The sequence below is a fragment of the Sorex fumeus genome, unplaced genomic scaffold (assembly GCF_029834395.1).
Source record: "Sorex fumeus unplaced genomic scaffold, SorFum_2.1 ptg000098l, whole genome shotgun sequence".
NCBI lineage: Eukaryota > Metazoa > Chordata > Mammalia > Eulipotyphla > Soricidae > Sorex > Sorex fumeus.
Window position 1 is genome coordinate 71,005,719 of NW_026606155.1, and position 22,620 is coordinate 71,028,338.

General features: G+C 50.7%; 3 protein-coding genes across 3 annotated transcripts; all 3 read left to right on the top strand.

The window, feature by feature from the left end:
• Nucleotides 1-2,473: 2,473 nt before the first annotated feature.
• On the top strand, nt 2,474-4,784 carry LOC130041896 (granzyme B-like). The gene is made up of 5 exons (XM_056134176.1): nt 2,474-2,554; nt 2,923-3,076; nt 3,519-3,654; nt 3,826-4,086; nt 4,596-4,784. The coding sequence occupies exons 1-5, from the start codon at nt 2,500-2,502 to the stop codon at nt 4,737-4,739; spliced, it is 750 nt and encodes a 249-aa protein (XP_055990151.1). The 5' UTR covers nt 2,474-2,499; the 3' UTR covers nt 4,740-4,784.
• A 1,726-nt stretch (nt 4,785-6,510) lies between these two features.
• Nucleotides 6,511-9,251, top strand: LOC130041867 (granzyme B-like). The gene is made up of 5 exons (XM_056134150.1): nt 6,511-6,602; nt 7,480-7,633; nt 8,080-8,215; nt 8,363-8,620; nt 9,108-9,251. Exons 1-5 carry the CDS (start codon nt 6,545-6,547, stop codon nt 9,249-9,251), a joined length of 750 nt encoding a protein of 249 aa, XP_055990125.1. The 5' UTR covers nt 6,511-6,544.
• A 1,643-nt stretch (nt 9,252-10,894) lies between these two features.
• On the top strand, nt 10,895-14,525 carry LOC130041644 (granzyme H-like). Its single transcript, XM_056133907.1, has 5 exons — nt 10,895-10,948; nt 12,829-12,976; nt 13,427-13,562; nt 13,766-14,026; nt 14,370-14,525. Exons 1-5 carry the CDS (start codon nt 10,900-10,902, stop codon nt 14,523-14,525), a joined length of 750 nt encoding a protein of 249 aa, XP_055989882.1. The 5' UTR covers nt 10,895-10,899.
• Nucleotides 14,526-22,620: the final 8,095 nt, after the last annotated feature.

Genomic DNA, 22,620 nt, shown 5'->3' on the forward strand with positions numbered 1-22,620 from the left:
CAAGCAATACAAAAGAGAGTATGAGGGAGGGGCCGGAGTGATAACACAGCAGGCATGGCATTTGCCTTGCATGCAGCCAACCCGGGTTCAACTTCCAGCATCCCATATGGTCCCCCAAGCACCACCAGGAGTAATTCCTGAGTTCAGAGCCAGGAGTAACACCTGAGCATTGCTGAGTGTGACCCCCCAAAAAAAGAAAAAAATAGAGAATATGGGGGAGATTTTCTGCCATAGAGGCAGGAGTAGGGGTGGATGGGGGGTAGTGGGGTTCTTGGTAGTAGAAGATGTGCACTGGTGGAAGGTTGGTGATCAATCATTGTACGACAGAAACTCAAACAGGAAAACTTTATGACTGTATCTCACAGTGATTAATAATAATAATAATAAAATAAACTTAACATTCTGAATTTTTAAAAAAAGAAGCTGGCCCCCAACGCTGCTCCGCCAGTCTCCTCCCCAACCCAGGTCAGTCAGCCCACCAGCATCCAAATCCAGGACTTGGCTTTCGCCCTGCAAAGCCCCAGGCGTCCTCTCAGACCCTGGGACAAGAGCAGACCTGAGCCTCTTCCTCTTCGCCCCCAACGCTGCTGCTCCAACAGCCTCCTCCCAAACCCAGTGAGTTGACAGACTGGCAACTGTGGTCAAGAGCTTTCTAATGTAATAAAGATGACTTCTTACCACCTGGAGTCCTACATCTCCTTAAAGAAACAGTTACTATCCTTATTAATTTGGGGGCAAATTAATAAGATAAGTATGACATCCCTTTGAATTTTTCTTTAAAATAATAAGTAGTTCATCATTAATGGTTCATAATTTTGTGGACTAATAAAATATTTCATATTTATGAACTAAAAAAATAAATAAATAAAAAAGAAGCTGTTCAGGTCCCCTGAGGCCTGTCACTCCTGACCCCTCTGCCTATCCCTCTGGATAAAACTCCTCTCTAAGCTTAGCCTCCTGCTGGCCCCTCAGGCTCAGTCTCTGAGGTGGAAGGTCCCTCTCTGCAGTGGGGCTGGACTCAGGAGTCTCCATCTCCATCCAGAACCAGCACAGATGCTCTGTGCCCCAGCGCTGTAGAAGGGACAGGGGTTTTGCACTCCCCAACCAGCTGCAAACCCTACTCACTGAGCAAATCACAAAGGTACATAGTTCATAAGAAAATTGCATCTGATAAAGACATTTGTACTAGAATAATGTAGAGTGACACTTTATTTTCCTCAGAAAAATAATGTAAAGTACTGTGAGTCTAAAGCTTGAAACTTGACTCAGCAGCATTAATCAGTCAGGCATAGTGGACAAAGTATAGAGGATAAAAGAACAACGCTTGGTGGTGGCGCTCATAGTTCCTTACCTCACAAGGGTCAGGAGTTTAGAAAACAGAAATTTAAAAAAAAAACAGAAATTCCTTCAGGAGACGCCATCCAACCCTGTGGATTGGATGGTTCCAAACTCAACCAACGAAAGAGCTGAAGAGAGAGATGCAACTTTAGGTCCAGAGTGGTTTACTAATTTTCCAATAAATGTCAAGTATTGAAATTTTGATGAAAACATTGACATGAAAGATCATTTCTGTCTCTTTCAACACATTTTTACCCTTTTATCATTTATTATTGGGGATAGAGTGTTTATAAAATTTTCCAAAATATATCTTTGAATTAAGTCATATGGTCAGAGAGCTACATATTGTAACTGGAGTGCATTTGCTGAATGGTGCTTTGGCATGTGAGCAGGTAAAATTCAATTGGTCAAACCTGGGGGTATTACTAGCATCAACTGTACATCTATTTCTTAATGAGAAGTGATGGGGGGGTGTTTGGATGGGGGATGTTTGTTTCTCATGGTTGCATCCAAGGAATCTAACACATTCACTTTAATACACTTCTGAGAATTTGTGAGAAAAGGAGTCACGATAGTGCTTGAGTTGTTGTCCAGGTTGAGTCCCTGGAGCCACTCTCTCTCATACCGGCTTCATCCTTCCCACGGCCCTTCCATTCTGCACTCCGGTCACTGAGGCTTCTACCTCCTCCACCAGCTTTCAAAGGGAAGAAAAATGGTTCAGTATGTTTGATCTGTTTGATCTTAGCACAGGGAAGAGCCTAAACACATCTGCCAAAGACATATCCTGATATACTTAGCAGCATGAACATGAAAGAGTGAAGGTGCTGTTCTGGGGCTGCACTAGACAATTATGCATGCCACAGTCCCCACCTCACACTTAGCTTGGTTTCTGTTCTGGGCTGCAATAAATGGTCAACCCTAGATTTCAACTGTGACCACAAGTATAGTGATCACATGATTCTCACCCAGCAACCAGAAAACGTCATCAGCAGAGGCATAGTATGAGGGAGGATCCTTTTGTAGAAAATCTTCTCACAGGACACACGCCAAACCAGAAAGAAACTTGGACCCCAGAGGTCTGCTGATGCCCTTCTTCTTCTCACAGCCAATAGAGGTCCAGAGGAGCCACCACAGCTGCCACTACAGAGCCTTCTTGGGACAATGCTCCTGCTCTTTGTCCTGCTGAGCACTGCACTGTCTCCCAGAACTGAGGCAGGTGAGTGACCCTCCCACACTCTGAGCCTGATTCCTGGTTAATGCGCTGACCTCACCTGAACCCTTTTCTTACTCTCTGACTAGAAAGAGGTTTCTACTTGAACATCACAGAAACAGAAACTGTGGGAAGTACTCAAGGGAACAGTTGTTCAGGAGCTCCCGGTCCGTGGGGCAGATAGAGTGCCTGTCAGTTGGTGTGGAAATGGATTCACAGGCTGAGCTGCTGCTCTTCCCTTGGGGGGACAAGAAAAGGAAGAAGAAACTCCCCCCACAAAACCTACCAATAGTGGGTCACGCAGCAGCCCTGAGCCTTCAGTGAAGTCAGCAGGGGTACTGAGGGGGTGCACGCTCACAGCTGACATTTCTTAGGGGAGATCATCGGGGGACACGAGGCCAAGCCCCACTCCAGGCCCTACATGGCATATCTGCAGTATTTTCATGAAGAATCTTATAAACGAGCCCGATGTGGTGGTTTCCTGATCCAAAAGAACGTGGTGATGACAGCCGCTCACTGTAATGGCAGGTGAGGAGAGACACAGCCACAACGCACTCCCCAGGAGACCATGACTGGGGACCCCTACATCTCTTCAGATACTCCCAAGCCCAAAATAAGTGAGCCAGGAGAGTCCTCATGGGGGAGGAGGGCAGGTTCCTGGGGAGAGGGATGGGCTGGTTCAAAGGCTGTGGGAATCCTCCTCTGCCTAAAAGGTGTCTGCACATTACCACCCACAGACACACGATGCCACTTCACCTCCCTTCCTGGGGCACTCCCCACTGGGAACCATGGAGCAGGGACCTTTAGCTCCAGAAAACTCCCTCAGCTATGAGAAGCATAAGACTCAGTTTATTTCCAGCCTGTCAGAGTCCCTAGAGCTGCCCTTACCTACACACCTTTTGCCACCTGCCCTTGAGGGCATCTGGGTTCTAACTCTGAGTTTCCACCTCCCTCTGGGTTTTCTCTGCAGCATGATCAATGTGACCCTGGGCGCCCACAACATCCTACAGAAGGAGGAGAGTCAGCAGGTGATCCCCGTAGGCAAAGCCATCCCTCACCCCAACTACGATAAAAAATACTACTCTAATGACATCATGTTGCTGAAGGTGAGGAAGCAGATGCTCTACTCACTAGGGTTCATTCCCTTCTTCTTCTCTGCCCCCATTCTGGTTCCTGAACTGTCCCCAGGCCTCTGTGGGAAAGGAAGACACAACACCCCATATGGGTGCCCAGGTTAGGGGCATGGACTGAACAGGACCCTCTCTATATTGCCACAGCTCAAGAGTAATGCCAAAATCACTAAGGACGTGAAGCCCCTCAAACTCCCTCAGTCCAGGAACAAGCTGCGGCCAGGCGAGATGTGCAGTGCCGCTGGCTGGGGGAAGATGTGGCCGAACGGAATGTTTGCTGAGAAGCTGCAGGAGGTGGAGCTGGAGGTGCAGGCAGATAAGGAGTGTGAATCTACGTTTAAACGCTACTACAAACCTGACACTCAGCTGTGTGTGGGGGATCCCAAGACAGAAAATGCCACATTTAAGGTGAGACTGGATAATGCAGAGCTTGACCTTGGGGCCAGGATGATTAGGAGGTGCAGAGGACCAGTACCAAATTGTGCGGGGTCCCCTAACTTTCCTGTCAGGGGTGTTTCCCACTGAGGGGGGACCTACTGAAGAGGAATTGGGTCTCTGCCAGCCTCCGAATCCGTGGGGGCAGCACTTGGGGCCCTCCATGAAGGACCCCAAACTCTGGGCACAGGCTGGGGTGTCCCTAGCACCCATTAAGGACACTCAGATCTGGCTTCAGAAGTGTCTGATGAACCCTCTGAGAGCTATCCATAGTCTGTTCTTAGGCCCAGTAGGACACAACTATGTCCCTGTGGGCATGGAACAGCTATCTGTGTTTTGGGGTCCCGAAATGTCCAGAGCCAACTCACAACATCTGGGCCCCAACATGCCCTGCCTCTGTCCACCTGGGGCTCATAAGTCTCCCTCAACTAAGAGGGGCCTGGGGCAGCAGCAAACAAGCTCAGTCCTTTCTCAACCCACAGGGAGACTCCGGGGGTCCCCTCGTGTGCAAGAACGTGGCCCAGGGCATCGTCTCCTATGGATGGGGGAATGGATCTTCACCCCGGGTTTACACCAGAATCTCCAGTTTCATGCCCTGGATAAAGGACACCCTGAGAAAGATGTAACTGTAGCTTCTGATGCCTCCTCTGCACTCCAGCATCACTTGTGGTGGGACTCCCACTCAATAAACGTCATTAGCAATGTGAAACTGTGGCTCATGAGTGACCCTCATTCACAGACATAGCTCTGTTGTTAGGAGACCAGAGGGGTCCCACAGTCCCTGCCCACCCATCTCTGGCTCCTCTGTCCCTCTGCCAGGACAGCCTGACCCACGAAGAGGAAGCATGGACTCCAGCCTGTAGCTCAGGGGGGAGACCTCTCTGCCTCCCCTGTTGTTTGCAAAAAAAGAAGCTGCTCGGGTTTCCTGGGCCCTGTCACTCCTGACCCCTCTGCCTGTCCCTCTGGATAAAACTCCTCTCTAGGCTTAGCCTCCTGCTGGCCCCTCAGGCTCAGTCTCTGAGGTGGAAGGTCCCTCTCTGCAGTGGGGCTGGACTCAGGAGTCTCCATCTCCATCCAGCACCAGCACAGATACTTTGTGTCCCCAGCGCTGCAGGAGGGACGGGGCTTTTGCACTCCCCAACCAGCTGCAAACCCTACTCACTGAGCAAGTCACAAAGGTACATAGTTCATAAGAAAATTGCATCTGATTAGGATATTTGTACTAGAGTAATGTAGAGTGCTACTTTATTTTCCTCAGAGAAATAATGTAAAGTACTGTGAGTCTAAAGCTTGAAACTTGACTCAGCAGCATTAATCAGTCAGGCATAGTGGACAAAGTATAGAGGATGAAAGAAGGACCCCCTCCCCTTAGTAATGGTGGTGCTCTTTTCCTCATCTCATGAGGGTCAGGAATTTAGGAAACACAATTTCCTTTAGGAAACACCCTCCTAGTTTGTTCCACGTAGATCGAATGGTTTTAAGCTCAACCAATAAGAAGCTGAATCAGAGGGCATGACTTTAGGTCCAGAGTGGTTTACTGATCTTCCAATATATGTCCAATATTGGGATTCTGATGAAAATATTGACCTGACAGATTATTTCTGTCTCTCTCTTTCAACACATTTACTTTAATATAGTTGTTAGAATTTGTGGGAAAGGGAGTCACAGTAGTGCTTGAGTTGCTGTCCAGGTTGAGTTCATGGGGCCACTCTCATATTTGCTGCACTGACCCCGCCCCATTCTGCACTCTGGTTACTGAGGTTTTTACCTCTCCTACCAGCTGTCAAAGGGATGGAAATATCTTCAGTGTGTTTCAGAGAAGAGCCTAAACACATCTGCTAAAGACACTGCCTGATGCACTTGGCAGCATGAAGGTGAAAGGGTGAAGGTTCTGTTCTGGGGCTGCACTAGATAATAATGCATGTCCCCACCTCACACTTACCTGGTTTTTTTTTTTGGCTTTTTGGGTCACACCCAGCAATGCACAGGGGTTACTCCTGGCTCATGCACTCAGGAATTACTCCTGGCAGTGCTCAGGGGACCATATGGGATGCTGGGAATCGAACCCGGGTTGGCCGCGTGCAAGGCAAACGCCCTACCCGCTGTGATATCACTCCAGCCCCTTACCTGGGTTTTTATTCTGCACTGGAACAAATGGTCTGCCCTGAGTCATCAGCTGTGACCACAGCTATAGTGAGCACATGATTCTCACACAGCAACCAGAAAATGACATCAGCAGAGGGGCACAGGAGGGGGGATAGGGTCCTTCGGGGAAAATCTTCTAGCATGAAGCACCACAAACCAGAAAGGAAGTGGGACCACCCCCCTACCCCCCGCCCCCCCAGAGTTCAGCTACGTGACTTTCCTCTACTCGCAACCAACAAAGATCACAGAGGAGCCCCAGCAGCTGCTACCTAAAGAGCCTTCTAGGATGATGCTCCTGCTCTTTGTCCTGCTGAGTATCTCTCTGCCCCCCAGGGCTGAGGCAGGTGAGTGACCCTCCCACCCTCTGAGCCTTATCCTCTCACTGGGAATGCTACTGCCCTCGGAACCTTTCTATCCACTGTCTACACTAACCTGAACCCACATTGCAGCCCACATTAGACCCTTGAGCTGATTCTGGGGCGGGGGGGGGGGGGGAGTTACAAGAAACAGTGGGAGGGTGATCTGAGCAGAGTCATGGGTGTGACCCTCCCAGCATCACCTCTGCCTCTGGAACAGACCGCAGGGTGCCTGCGGTTGGGGGGTATACCAGAGGGAAAGAAATACTGACTCTTGCAGCGAAGGACAACTGCTCATGTGGGGGTAGAAGAGACCACCTTTCAGTAATGTCAAACAGTGGGTGGCATTACAGTCCCCACAGCTTCTGCCCGACTCCCTCCCAAGGCCCCTTAGTCCCTCTCTCTTTGCAGGCATTCAGCAGATCCTTCCTCCCCAGTCACTGTCTGACAGACCCAACCCTCTCAGCCTCCTGATTCCCACCCGCACTGGCCCCTCCAACCCTCCTCACAGCCCCACTGACAGAACACAAACTGTGGGTTGCCCTGGTTAATGCCCTGACGTAACTCGACCCCTGATCTTACTCTCTGACTAGAAAGAGGTTCCTGCTGGACATCACAGAAACAGGGACTGTGGGAATTACTCAGGGGAATAGTTGTCAGGAACCCCTGGTCCCTGAGACAGACACGCTGGCTGCCATTTGGTGTGGATATGGACTCGTGAGCTAAGCTGCTGCTCTTGTCTTTGGGGGACGGGAACATGAAGCCCCCCACACATACCAACATCAGGTCACGCAGCAGCCCTGAGCCTTCAGTGAAGTCATCAGGGGCATTGAGGGGGCGCATGCTCACGGCTGACATTCCCCAGGGGAGATCATCGGGGGACACGAGGCCAAGCCCCACTCTAGACCCTACATGGTGTATCTGAAGGTCTATGATAGAGAACCATATTCTCCAAGAAGGTGTGGTGGGTTCCTGATCCGAAAGGACGTGGTGTTGACGGCTGCTCACTGTCATGGCAGGTGAGGAGAGACATAGCCACAGCCACACTCTCCTGAGGGCCCTGGGTGGGGAGCCCTGCATCTGCCCAGAGATCCCCTCAGCTCCAGGAACAGCGAGTCAGTAGAGTCCTCCTGTCAGGGAGATAGGCAGGTTCCTGGGGACAGGGACAAGCAATAAGAAGACTGTAGGAATCTTCGCTTACCTATAAGGTGGCCACACATTAGCATCCACAGACAAACAATGCTACTTCATGTGCTTTCCTGGATCAATCACTACTGGGAACCACAAGGCAGAGAAATTTTGCTCCAGAAAACTCCCTCAACTGTGAGAAGCACAATTGCCAGTTCATTCCCAGCCTGGCAGAGTCTCTGGATTTTACCCTTACCTGCTCCCCACCTGCTACCTGCCCTTCAGAGCAACTGGGTTCTTCCCCGAGATTCCACCTCCTTCTGGGTTCTCTCTGCAGCACAATCAATGTGACCCTGGGCGCCCACAACATCCAACATAAGGAGGAGAGCCAGCAGGCGATCCTCATAAAGAAAGCCATCCCTCACCCCAACTATGATTCTAGAATCTTCTCCAACGACATCATGTTGCTAAAGGTAGGGAAGCAGATGCTCTGCTCGCCTGGGTCCACTCAGACCTGCTTCCACCCTGCCCCCACATGGTCCCCAACCAGTTCCTCGAACTCCGTGGGCGTCTAGCCAGAGCTCATGGGCTAGGCGGGTCCCTCTCTTGCCCCCTCATAGTTGGTGAGTAAGGCCAAGATGACTAAGAACGTAAAGACCCTCAGCCTGCCTGGACGAAGGAGTCGGCTGCGGTCAGGCCGGGTGTGCAGTGCGGCTGGCTGGGGGCAGATGGCGCCGAGGAGCAAGTTTCCTGACAAGCTGCAGGAGGTGCTGCTGAAGGTGTTGGCTGATGCGGAGTGTGAGTCTCTCTTTGGCTACTACAACAAAACCATCCAGATCTGCGCTGGGGACCCCAAGGCGGAAAAGACTACCTTTAAGGTGAGGGGCAATTGCCGAGCTTGAGCTTGGGAACAGGCTGATTGGGGAGAAGCGGAGACTCAGTACAAGGGAGCGGCGACCCCTTACCCTCAAGCCTTGGGTGTTTCCCGCTGGGGGAAAGGGAGCACCTACTGGGGAGGAGCTGGGCCTCTGCGAGCCTCCAGAGCTATGGGGACAGCACACGGGATCTCCCAGGAAGAGTTCCACATTCTGCACACAGGCCCTAAGGACATCAGACCTGGTCCCACCAATGCCTGATGCCTGACTGGAGTGTCACCCTCTGCCTTCCCCCAGGCCTAATAAGACATGAGCCACTTCCTGGAAAGGGGGAACAGTCCCCTGGGGTGAAGGACCCAAAACTATTCACGGTCAGGCCCTAGTACCTGGGCCCCCGCATGTCTCACCTCTGCCCACTGAGCTCCCTCCTCTGAGAGATGTCTGGAACAGGAGGAGACAGGCCCACCCAGTCCTTCCCTCACATCCACAGGGAGATTCCGGAGGTCCCCTCGTGTGTGACAACGTGGCTCAGGGCATCGTGGCCTATGGAAAGAACAATGGATCACCACCCCAGGTCTTTACCAGAATCTCCAGCTTCCTGCCATGGATAAAGAGAACCCTGAGGAAGATGTAACTGCAATTTCTGATGTCCCTTCTGAGGTCCAGCACTGCCCAGGGAGAGACACACACCCCCCCTCCCCCCGCTCAATAAAGGTCGTTAGCAACATGAAACTGTGGCTCATGTATGATCCTCATATATGAGAATGAGGTACAGGGACAGCTGTGTGCTTAGGGGGACAGAGCTGAGTGCCCGCACACCCACCTCTATCTCCTCTGCCAGACTGACCCCACAGAAGGAAGCACGGACTCTGGCTTGAGCCTCAGGGGAGTCCCTCTCCTCCCCTGTTGTCTGGCAGAGAAGAAAAAACTCACGCCCTTGATCCTAGGCCCCAAACAGACTCAGCCTGGGCTAAACTCAACTCCCCCCCAAACACACACACACACACACACACACACACACACACACACACATACATGCACGAGCGCACACATGCACACACATACATGCACGCACACACACAAACTTACAATGGAGGTGGGAGGACATTTCCCTTCACACTCAGGGAGGCAGCAGTCTTGGGGTCCGAATGGATAGCTCACAATAGCCCCTGTTGATCCCTCTGAGAGCTGAGCTACTCCCAGGCCCTTCCCTGCCCCTCTGAGCTCAGGCCCAGCTCAGCCTCCAATCTCCAGGCTGCTTCCCCAACCTGCCCCCAGACACCTCTCAGTCCCTCTCCTATCTCTCTCTCCTCACTGCCCTGAGCTGCTCCTTCTCTGTCCTGCCCACAGGGATCCCCAGAGCTCCGTGTGGCACCAGCAGGGCCTCTTCCACTGAGAAGGGGCTCATCCCAGGCCCCAGGGGCTCACAGGAACTCTCTGTGCTGGCCCAGTAGGTCTCCACAGAGACTGCTTAGGGGAAATGAGTGATTAACAGGTAGAGGAAACAGAGCACAGAGAAGTTAAAGACAAATACCAAGGACATAGGAGTGCTTCAGGAGCACTGTGAATGGTGTAACCAAAAGCACCTAAGCTCCCCATGGCCAGGGAGAAACGACAAACTAATGTTATCCTAAACACACACACACACACACACACACACACACACACACACACACACACACAAACACATCATCCAAAAAAGGAAAAAGAAATGGTGAGGATGAAAGAAACAGGGATTAGCCCAAACTATTGGGGTGTAGCCAGCCCTCCTTCTTCTCAGACAAGTCAGACTGCAGCTCACCTGACCTGGCAACCCCCTCCCCAAGGCCCATCTAGTGCCCCAACACAAATCACACAGTCACTGCCACCCACTGTCAGTTTCTCCAGGGCAGGAGTCAGCCTGTTGGAGCCCTGGGCCTAGCTTCCACACACAGTTTCTTCAGAATGGAAAAAAAACAAGGGCTGAGAAACAAAGACACCCTTGGGTCCCTCACAAGGGGCTTCTGGGGCTCCAGCCTTTTGCTGCCCCAGCCACAGCCTCACTTTCATTTCTTACTCAGGCTTTCGCCTTGTGTTGGCAGTGGGCAAGTACATGTGGTAGCACATTCTGAGAACTTCGACCAACACCTCCAGAGGTGACACCCAGCAAAGCTAGTGGAGGCTCTTGGAGGTGGTCTCTGAGGGCTCTGAACCAGCCTCCTCACTTCCGCTCTGAGCACTTGGTGGCTGGAAGGAAGAAGCCCCAAAACTCTGGCCTGTGCAGACCTCCAGAGAAGATGCAGATGCTCCTACTCTGCTGGGTCTTTCTTCTGTCCCCAGGGGCAGGGACAGGTGAGTGACCGTCATCTCCTTTGCAGCAGCTCATGCCCATCTCATTGAAGCTCTTGTAGCTAATCCTTCTGCCCTATAACAGTCAAATAGTGTTCTCAGTTTAAGCCCAGGAACTTTCTAGACTACAGTTTCCATCCCCAACCTGGGCCAACAAGTCTCAGGCCATGTAGACCCTCAGCAAGCACAGCTACTGAAAAGGGGGGGGTGAACCAGTGAGGGCTTCTCTTGATACCCTAGAAAGGGTGCTCTTTGTGGAAAGATGTTGCGGAGAAGACGTGGAGCTACAGAGACTGAGTATTCAGGTCCTTCGCTGCTGCGCAAGAGAGGGCAGTTCTGATGGGTGGCAGCAGCGAGACTGTCTGGGACCCCACATAAGAACCAGTCCCACAGATATAGAACAATTGCACTCATTTGTGGAATATAAAGTAAAACAGAATGGGAGACTAATACCCAAGAACAGTAGAGATAAGTACCAGGAGGATTAGTCCACAGCTTAGAAGTCGGCCTCGCATGCTGGGGGAAAAATTAGCTCAGATAGAGAAGGGACCACCAAGTAAAGGGTGCTAGGAGGGCCCACTCGGGATGGGAGGTGTGGGCTGAAAGTAGACCTTAGACTGAACATGATGGCCACTTAATACCTCTACTGCAAACCACAATACCCAAAAAGAGAGAGAGAGCAAAAGGGAATGCTCTGCCACAGAGGTGGGTGGGCTGGAGGGGATGGGACGGGGGGTGGTGGGAGGGATACTGGGACCATTGATGGTGGAAAATGGGCACTGGTGGAGGGATGGGTACTTGACCATTGTATGACTGAAACGCAAGCACGAAAGTTTGTAAGTCTGTAAATGTACCTCACGGTGATTCACTAATAAAAATTTTTTTTTAATTTTAAAAAACAGTCCTGGGGCTAGAGTGATAGTACAGCGGATAGGGCATTTGCCTTGCATGTGGCCAACCCAGATTCAATTCCCAGCATCCCATATGGTCCTCTGAACACCGCCAGGAGTATCCTGAGTACAGAGCCAGGAGTAACCCCTGTGCATCGCCGGGTGTGACCCAAAAAGAAAATAAAAATAACCAGTCCTAAGTGCTGGAGAGATAGTAGAGGGGTCAGGGTCCCTGCCTTGTCCATAACACCACATGTTACCCCACTGGGTATGGCCCCAAGCCCCATCCCACCCCTCAAAACAACCAGTGTTACTGGTTAGCAACAATCTTCCTCCGACCCAGAGGCAACCCATCATGTGAGTGATCTCAGGAGAGGCTGGACAACCACACCTCAAGCTGCCTTGTCACCTGGCCCTGCCCTGTGCCGCCCACTTCCGGTCTCACAGCCCTACATTCCCTGCCCGCCCTTCTATGAGCCCTCACATACCCCAGTGCCTTTAATCCCACCCAGTGCTCCCCCATCTGAGCCCAAATTTCATTCACTGCTACAGGTCACACACACACACACACACACACACACACACACACTCACACACACACATAAAATTAAAAGGTAATAATAAAAGCTTCCTGAGAATCTAGAATGTTCTGGATCTGAGGACATACAGCTATACCAGTGGGTCAAGGGAAAGGATCATGGGACAAGCGCAGGAACTCGGGAGATTAGCAAGTCTCTGAGAGAGAAGGCATGTGGGAGGCACATCCTGAAGACAGTCCTTCTGTCCTGCAAACGGTTGAATGAGTTGGGAGAGCCAGCCTGCATCTCATATCACCTTCTCAGGGCAGCATTCTGAGGCGCCCTACAGGCCCTCTGCCCCCAGTGGAAGCAGGAAAGATTCCCCCAAGGTCCACAGACAATGGAGAACTCCTTCCCATATTACCACCTTCCAGAGCCCTCCCTCCCACTCACAGCCACCTCCCGCTTGTTTCAGAGGAGATCATCGGGGGCCACACAGCTCGGCCTCACACCCGGCCCTACATGGCCTTCATCAGGTTTCTGACTGGGAACAACCAAAAGAGATGCGGCGGCACGCTCGTGAGGAGGGACTACGTGCTGACAGCTGCTCACTGCAAGGGAAGGTGAGGGGTCCAGACAACCTGACCCCCTGAGGCCCCCTCACCCACCCACAGGGACCCCATCCTCTCCCCCAGGGACTGTGGCCCAGGGGAGCTCAGGCTCCTGGTCAGTTAAGCCCAGAACATTAGAGAAGCTCTCTGAAAACGGGCCAGGGGCCAGGAAAGTTGAAGTGAAGGCTCAGAGGTGAGAGAGCTATTGAGAAGAGAGACCCACTGTGTGTTAGGGGGAGCGCAGTAGGGGTCTAATGTGACCCCAGAGTCCTTTCCCTTTATACCAGTGACTGGGGAAGCTTCTTCCGGTCCTGAGGAACAGAGGGTGGAGTCCCTCAATCCAGACATCTATGGCCCCTTTCCCCTCAGCAGCTGCATACCCTTGCCCCTTCTGCCTTCAAACCCCCTAGACTGTACCTCTCAGGCCCCGCCACACAGACCCCCACTCTGTTCTCTGTGCAGTGCTATGACTGTGATCCTGGGTGCCCAGAACATCAATAAAAAGGAGCAGTACCAGCAGGTGATCCACGTAGGAAAAGCCATCCCCCACCCCGACTATGATCCTAGCAACTTGGCCAATGACATCATGTTGCTGAAGGTAAAGAAGTGAGTGGTTGCTCTGCTGAAGGTAAGGAAGTGGTGGTTGCTTTGCTCACCCGGATCCTCTCAGAGCTTCTTTTACCTTCCCTGCCCCCATCACAACCTCCAAACAGTCTCCGGAGCTCCATGGGAAGGAAGACAGGGCATGGGTGTCCAGGCCAGGGGCACAGGCTGATGGGACCCTCTCTTGCCTCCCCACAGCTGAAGAGAAAGGCCAATCTGACTAAGGCCGTGAAGCCCCTCAGCCTGCCTGGGCTCAGGAGCAGGCTGCGGCCAGGCCAGGTGTGCAGTGCAGCTGGCTGGGGAAAGTTGGGGATGGGGAAATCATTCCCTGATGAGCTGCAGGAAGTGGAGCTGACAGTGCAAGCAGATAAGACGTGTGAATCCCTCTTCAGCGCCTACTATAGAAGAGCCACCCAGATCTGCATGGGAGACCCCCACCAGAGGAGGAATGGATTCAGGGTCAGCATCCCAGCATCTCCCCTGACCAGCCCTACAGAGGAACTGGGGGAGGTCTGGGAGTGCCTGTATCTTAATGCCTCTGCCTACTGAACTCTAGGAGACTGTGTCCACAAACTCCATCTTTCCCCTCCACAGATGGGGGCTTGGGGAGGATCAGTCACCCCTCAGCAGGAGAGAGGGTTGGCCACTGTGGTGGGGGCTGGAAAGGACAGAGCCCTGGTGAGGAGCCCCAACTGAGGGGCTGGGAAGGGGACTGATCTCACCAACAGCCCCTCTGGGGCTCTCTCACTCCCCTGAGCAGGACCACCCAGAGGCCAACTCAGTCACTCTTCTCTGCCTACAGGGGGATTCTGGGGGTCCCCTCGTGTGTCTCAACGAGTTCCAAGGTGTCTTCTCCTCCACAAAAAAGAATGGGACACCCCCAGGAGTCTTTACCAAGGTCCTGTCCTTCCTGCCTTGGATAAAGAGAACCATGAAGCACACTCTGCTGGGACACTGACCTCAGTCCTGGGGCAGAAACAGGATTCCCTGGGGCAGGCAGCAGGACAACTCAGGAAGCTAATAAACGCATTTGGAAGGGACTGTGGCAGAACTATAATTTGCCTTTGCAGCTGCTTTCAAGGGTCCAGCCTCTGCTCTGGACAGCCCTCTGCTGTAAGTTCTGGGGTTTCTTTCCCTGCACCCTCCTGAAACACCTTTGGGGGTTCCTCACCCATTTCTTCATTACATCTCTTTGGGGCTTAACTTTCTGCAAACCTTCTTTCCCTAAATGATCCTCTCTCATCAGTACTGTCAAAATTGACAATCTTTTCCAAAGCCCTATACAGATTTCATGCAGTCCCTATAGAAAAACCCAGACTTTTTTTAAGACGTAGAGCCAATGCTGTTGAATTTTATACAGACTAATAAAACTCCCAGAATAGCCAAAGCATCCTAGGGAAAAATTATATGGGAGAGTCCTTCTTTCCCAGTTTTTTTCAACTTGGGAGCCACACATCTGGCTGTGTTCAGGGCTTACTTCTGGCTCTGCGCTTAGGAATCACTCCTGATAGTGCTCAGGGGACCATATGTGATGCCAGAGATCAAACTCAGGTAGGTCACATGAAGACAAGCACCATACCCAATGTACCATTTCTCCAGCTGACCCTTCCCCAAATTTTTTTTGCTTTTTTGGGTCACACCCGGCGATGCACAGGGTTTACTCCTGGCTTTGCACTCAGGAATTACTCCTGGTGGTGCTTGGGGGACCATATGGGATGTTGGGAATCGAACCCAGGTCAGCCACACTGACCTACCCACTATACTATACAGCCCTTTCCCCAATTTTAAATGCAAAAAAAAAAAACCCTTCAGACCCCTTTCTAACACCATGCACAAAATTCAAACCAAAATGGACTAAAGGCCTTAATATCAGATCTGAATCCATAAATTGCATTGAGGAAAACATTCGGAGAACGCTTCATGACCCAGAAGCTAGAGGCATCTTCAGTGATTCGTTGCCACTGGCAAAGCAAACAGAAGCAAAGATAAACCAACGGTGACGTCAGCCTAAGACGCCCCTGCACTGCCCTAGTTTCCACCTGAATGCCCCGGCGCCCAGCAACTTTCTCCCCCAGCCCACCCTGTTTCCAGCCTGCCTTCCTCTCTCACTCCTAACGGTTTCCAATACCCCCATGTATTCTCCTCTGTTGCTGAGCTACCAGTCACCGACCCCCCCCCCCCCCCCGCCCCGACTCTTGTCAGAGGATCGAGTACCCACACCCAGCGCGGGCAGCACCTCACGGTCCAACGTGCCCCGTAGGCTCCTCCCCCTCTGCTGTCAGTCACTCCTGGCTTAGCCCCACAGCATTGGCCCCTGACTCCCCCTGCTGGCAGCCTGGAATATGGCAACGTGTGAGCCAGAGGTCAGGGAGACTGAGAAAGACCTTTCCAAGGTCGGTCCACAGATTAAATGTTAGGCCTATTTCTTTGTGCCAGACATATGGCCATAAAGGCTCTGACCTTGTTACTAGGAAACTTATAATAGTGAGAAATTTTCTCTAAGTTCCCTTCTTCCAGGCTGAAGAGAAGTACAGGGTTTAAGGTATTTACCTTGCATGCTTCTAACTCTAGTTCAATGCCCAGCACCTCATATGGTCCCCTGAGTACAACCAGGAGTGATACCGAGTACAGAACCAGGAATGACCCTGAGTACTTCCCAAAAGTAAAAACAACAACAACAACAAAAAAACAGACAAATAAATTACTAGTTCCCCTCCTGCTACCAGGCAGGCTGGTTACGCATATTTGGGATCAAGTTTGGAATCAAAAAGAAATCTTGTTCTGAAAATGATTAAGAATTATTTGGGGGTATGGTGCCACCACGCCAGCAGGTCAATCTGTACCTGTGAGGCAAGTGCATCAGCAGCCTGGTGGTGCCTTCAGACTTCCAAAATTGCTGCTGTGCCTTTGGCCAGACCCCAAAAACTTGAGGCAAAGTTTACCAAGAAAGTAAATCGCCAAAAGTTAGGTATGTGGGAGACACACCCACAAACCACCTCCGACTCAGCTATATAACTGGAGGCATGGCTTATCTTGTTCCTGATCAAACTGCTTTACAGCCATGATCCCAGAGACTCAGAAACAAATCTCGAAACCCAATAGCTTTTGGCAGAAATGCATCCAGTCCCTGCAGTAAGTTACAGGCGCTGGGCCACCCCAGGTGGGAATAAGTTTCGTGCATTGGTCTGATCCCCAGAGGCCACTGGACAGTTTGGGCCCGCAGCGATGAGACACACGGGGCCTCATGGGATGGGGGTGGGGCCAGCCCTTTCCTTCTGGTCCCAAAAAGATCTTGAATCGCTGCCCGCGAACGGCCTCTCTGTCTCCTGATCACACTGCTTAACGGCCATGATCCCAGAGACTCAGAAATGAATCTTGAAACCCAATGGCTTTTGGCAGAAATGCGTCCAGACCCCGCAGTAGATTACTGTCGCTAGACCACCCCAGGGGAGAAAGGGTGCTGTTCCTCCGCCTGCTCTCCCTTGGTGGCTCAGTAGCCTCCATCTGCCAGAGGCCATTGGACAGTCGGGTTTGGGCCCGCAGTGACGAGACACATGGGGCCTCACGGGATGGGGGTGGAGCCGGCCCTTTCCTCTTCATCCCAACGAGATCCTGAGTCGCCGCCCATGAATGGCCTCTCTGACTCCTGATAAAGCCATTTAATGGCCATGACTCCAGAGACTCAGAAACAAATCACACAACCCAGCGGCTTTTGGCAGAAATGCATCCAGTCCCTGCAGTAGGTTACCGGTGCTGGGCCACCCCAAATGGGAATAGGTTTTGTGCCTTGGCCTGTTCCCCCTGGAAGCCCAATGGCCACCATCCTCCAGAGACCACTGGACAGTCGGGTTTGGGCCTGCAGTGACAAGAAATGCAGGGCCTCACAGGATGGGGGTAAAGCCGGCCCTTTCCTCCCTGTCTCAATGAGACCCTGAGTCGCCGCCCACAAACAACCTCTCTGGCTTCTGATCAAGCTGCTTAACGGCCATGATCCCAGAGACTCAGAAACAAATCTTGGAACCCAGTGGCTTTTAGCAGAAATGCATCTGGACCGCGCAGTAGGTTACTGTCACCAGGCCATTCCAGGGGGGAAAGGATGCTGTCCCTCCGCCTGCTCCCCCTTGGCGGCTCAGTGGTCGCCATCCTCCAGAGGCCATTGAACAGTCAGGTTTGGGCCCTCAGTGATGAGACACATGGGGCCTCACGGGATGGGGGTGGAGCCAGCCCTTTCCTCCCCGTCCCAACAAGATCCAACTTGCTGCCCACGAACGGCCTTTCTGGCTCCTGATCAAATTGTTTCAAGGCCATGATCCAAGAGACTCAGGAACAAATCTTGGAACCCAGCAGGTTTTGGTAGAAATCCCTCCAGATTTAATTGTTAAAATTTTGAAATTTCAAAATCACGTAGTCACTACTGCAGCCACACGACATCATATATTATTCATAACCAGCAATAGAAAGCAAATTGTCTACTATTGCCTTTTCAGCAGATCTGAGTGTTGGGGTAAAATCCCAAATAATAATGGTGGGTCTGGTGTCAAAATATTGAATGTAATCAAAGTAGAGAGAGAGTAATGTGGAAATCATCTGCCCCACAGGTAGGGGAAGGGTGTGGGATGGGGGTATACTGGGATTTTTGGGGGTGGAGAATGGGCACTGGTGAAGGTACAGGTGTTTCATTGTATGACCGAGACTTAAACCCGAAAGCTTTGTAACTGCTCTCACGGTGATTCAGGAAATAAAATTATAAAAAATAGGGGAAAAAATTAAGGTGGAGTTCATACCCAATTCAATCAGCTAATCAGTGGCTGAATAAATAGCAGTACTCCTACATTAAAAAAAAAAAGAGTTCTTGGGGTTGGAGCTGTAGTACAGTGAAAAGGGTATGTGCCTTACACAAAACTGACCCAGATTCAATCCCAGGCATCCCATATGGTCTCTCAAGACCCCTCAGAAGGAATCCCTGAGAGCAGAGTTAAAGACAAAAGTATAAGCCCTGAGCATTGCCAGATGTGGCCCAAAAACTAAAAAAAAAAAAAGCAGTTTACTGAAAATGATTAAACATTCTGCACCTTATTCACTTTGAACATTGCACCCACATGCATGCTCTTGTTTGATTCCAGAGGGACAGAATGTTAAGATGGGAGAGACAGACCCTCAGGTTTTGTAGTTTCCAATTTATTCCCAGGAGAGAGGATATCTGAGGTAGGGAGCAGACACCAGGGCAGGCTGTTTTGGGAAGGCTGGGGCTCAGGCCACCAACCCATGAAGTGCCACATTTCAAGTGAAAGACAGTCCTTTGGACTTAGACAGCTTTTCTTTAGGATCTTGTGTCCGTTAGACCACCACATACCCCTGCACCTCCCACCCCCCCATGAGTTAAATATGACACAACACATTTCTGAGGGTGGAAAAGCCCTTAGTTGAGCAGTAAACACCAAAAAAGAGAGACTCTTTACTAGAAAGACAAAGTCCATGAATATGTAAAGCAAGATCACACTTTAAAGTGAGGAATAAATCAGGGACCAGTGAGATAGTACAACAAGGAGGGCACATGCCTTGCACAAGGCCAACCTAGGTTCAATCCCTGGCATTTCATATGGTCCCTGAGCCTCAGCAGGCGTGATCTCTGAGCACAGAACCAGGAGTCAACCCTGACTACAGTTATCTGTGGCCATAGAGAGAGAGAAAGAAATAGAGAAAGAGAGACAGAGACAGAGACAGAGACAGAGAGAGAAACACAAGCCCTAAAGAGGGCTCCATGGCTTAAGGTAATTAACTGGTAAGCACAGATCATGAATTCAAATCCCCATGCAGCCTTGGCACTAAAGCAATCCTGAAGAATCCAGAAGATGTTCAACAACTTAGAAAGCACAAAGGGCAGTTATGAGGTCCTGAGCATAACCCCATGTACGTTGCACTCACCAAGATGGTTTGGGCTTCTTGTCAGAGGAAGAAAAATAAGGGGGACATGAAAGATGCCCTTTTATTCCCACATGACTTCACTGTGTCCTGCCAGGCCTTCCACGGGCCTCCCAGGAAGTATGCTGTTTTGATAAGAGCTTTGAGAAAGTAAAAGAATGGAAAAGTCACTGTTGTATATTCCAATGGTTGGAATCTACCAAAATGTGTGTGGGCTCTGTGGCAGGTGGTGGGGGGAGGGGCGTGCGGAAGGGCCTGTAGGTAAGATAGAGAAGGGACCAGTATGACAACAATAGTTGGAAGTGATCACACTGGATAAGAACTGAACATTAAAAGTAGGCAAAGGGATATATATATGATAACTTTTAAATATCTGTATTGCAAACCACAATGACCAAAAGGTGAGGGAGATGTCACGGGGGGGTGGGGGAAGTACTAGCCGTAAAGGCAGCTGTGGTTGAGGGGGAAGTTGAGGGGGAGAAAAACTGGGAATTTTTGTGGTGAGAAATGTACACTGGTGGAGATGTGGGTGTAGGAACATTATATGACTGAAACCCAATCATAAACAACTTTGTAATCACCTATCTTATGGTGATTCAATTAAAAAATTAATAAAATATTGCATAAACAAGAAAGAAAGAAAGAAAGAAAGAAAGAAAGAAAGAAAGAAAGAAAGAAAGAGGGAGGGAGGGAGGGAGGGAGGGAGGGAGGGAGAAAGGAAGGGAGGGAAGGAGGAAGAAAGAGAGGGAGGAAGGAAGGAGGGAAGGAAGGAAGTAAGGGAGGGAGGGAGGGAGGAAGGAAGGAAGGGAGAGAGGAAGGAAGGAAGGGAGAGAGGAAGGAAGGAAGGGAGAGAGGAAGGAAGGAAAGAAGGAAGGAAGGAAGGAAGGAAGGAAGGAAGGAAGGAAGGAAGGAAGGAAGGAAGGAAAGAAAGAGGGAGGGAGGGAGGGAGGGAGGGAGGGAGGGAGGGAGGGAGGGAGGGAGGGAAGAGCGAGGAAGGGACGGAGGGAGGGAGGAAGGAAGGAAGGGAGGAAGGAAGGAAGGAAGGAAGGAAGGAAGGAAGGAAAGAAGGAGGGAGGGAGGGAGGGAGGAAGGGAGGGAGGGAGGGAGGGAGGAAGGAAGGGAAGGGAGGGAGGGAGGGAGGGAGGGAGGGAGGGAGGGAGGAAGGAAGGGAGAGAGGAAGGAAGGAAGGAAGGAAGGAAGGAAGGAAGGAAGGAAGGGAGGGAGGGAGGGAGGGAGGGAGGAAGGAAGAAGGGAGGGAGGGAGGGAGGGAGGGAGGGAGGGAGAAAGGAAGGGAGGGAAGGAAGGAAGGAAGGAAGGAAGGAAGGAAGGAAGGAAGGAAGGAAGGAAGGAAGGAAGGAAGATTTCACTGTCAGGGGACAGTTCAGGGCCAGAGCAGTAAACAATTCTCCTGAGTAGCCATTGTCTGAAGTGTTAAGATCTAGTGAGGTCAGCGACCATAAACTCCCAGGGTGTGGGTCAAGCACAAAGCCACCTGCCACCCAGGATTCACAGTGCACCTTCCCTTACAGCCAACAGAGCACTGGGTGCAGACTAGCCTGCATGAGAAGGAAAAGCAGCAGCCAACAGAACGACTGAGCTGCTTTTGCAAACCTATTTCCTTAAATGAGCTTTAAGCACTTTGTTTCTCTCTTGGAGTATACTAGAAATATACTGGAAATACATATTTCTAGTATTCTACCCTATACTAGGTCTAATGTGGGGGATCACCCCAATAAATCCAGTCAAATTGGCACCTTCAACTCTGCCCAGGAGGGTCAGTGACAAAGAAGGAGACAGACACTGTGGCTTGTCCAGAGAGCAAACTAGCCTCCACAGCCCTGAACAAAGGGCACCATGGCCTTTCATTAGGTATAATCTCCATTTTCCTCCTCCCTCTCATCACGCATACTATGCGTAATGCATTAGGACATAGACCATAACATAAACTGTTAACTTGAGGCATAGGGGGCACGAGGGTGGACAAGCCTTGAGACAAAGGGAATTTTCTGCTCTTCTGGGTAGGACTCTCCTGCCCCATTGAGTGTGTTGTGGCCCCCATCAGTCTATATAAGCTTCTACTCTCCCTGCCTTTAAGACATTTTAAGACATTTAAGACACCAAAGAAGACACTTCCCGGGGCCTGGAGCAATAGCACAGCAGGTAGGGTGTTTGCCTTGCACGCGGCCAACCTGGTTTCGATTCCCAGCATCCCCCAAGCACCACCAAGAATAATTCCTGAGTGTAGAGCCAGGAGTAACTCCTGTGCAACGCTCGGTGTGACCCAAAAAGAAAAAAAAAAGACATTTCCTGCTTATACTTGAACTTTCTCTATAACTACCTACACCTAAACTTTTCCTAGCAGGACTGAGATGAACATTGCAAGGTCCCCTGAGCACCACTAGGTGTCACCCTGGTGACTTCTGCAACACTGGGCCTGGGAACTACAGCACCAGGCTGGAGCACAGAACCATTAGGCCCACATCATGGGGACACAATCACTGGGACTTGTCCCTATAAATAACAATTATTATCATTAGAGAAGCTAACTCTTAGACTCATCAGTGAAAACTCCGGTGGTTACTAATGGGCTGGTTGGGGGCTGAGTGGGAGATAGAGGGTCTCTCTGGTGACAGCATGGCACTGACTTTAATGGCAAGTGCAGTGACCCCTATAACAAATAGAGGTGGTAAACTGTAACCCCAAATTCCAAAATGTTGTAACTGATGATAAATTAATAAACAAGATCAAAATTAAGCAAGCTTTTTAATCTAATAAATACTTGGGGGAAAAATAAAAGCTCACTAATCAAAACAAATTGAAATGCCTTTTACCTTTATGGTTGGAAGACCATGTTTACTTTAGTCAGCTCCATATGGAGATGAAGTTTAGTTTCCATGAAAAGGCAGCATGATAAGGAAGTATGTGACTGGGAAAACTTTCTTTGAGAAAAGACATAAAAATCTGGAATTTGGTGATGCCGTACTCACAGCCACTTACAAACGGGCAAAAGCCAGTTGCTTTGAAGGGCAAATGAGAAGATAACATAGAAGTTGAAATCTGCAATAAAGCTGGATTTAGGAGGCTTACTCTAACTTAAGTGAAGGGTTCTTTGGATGCCATAGTATAATAAT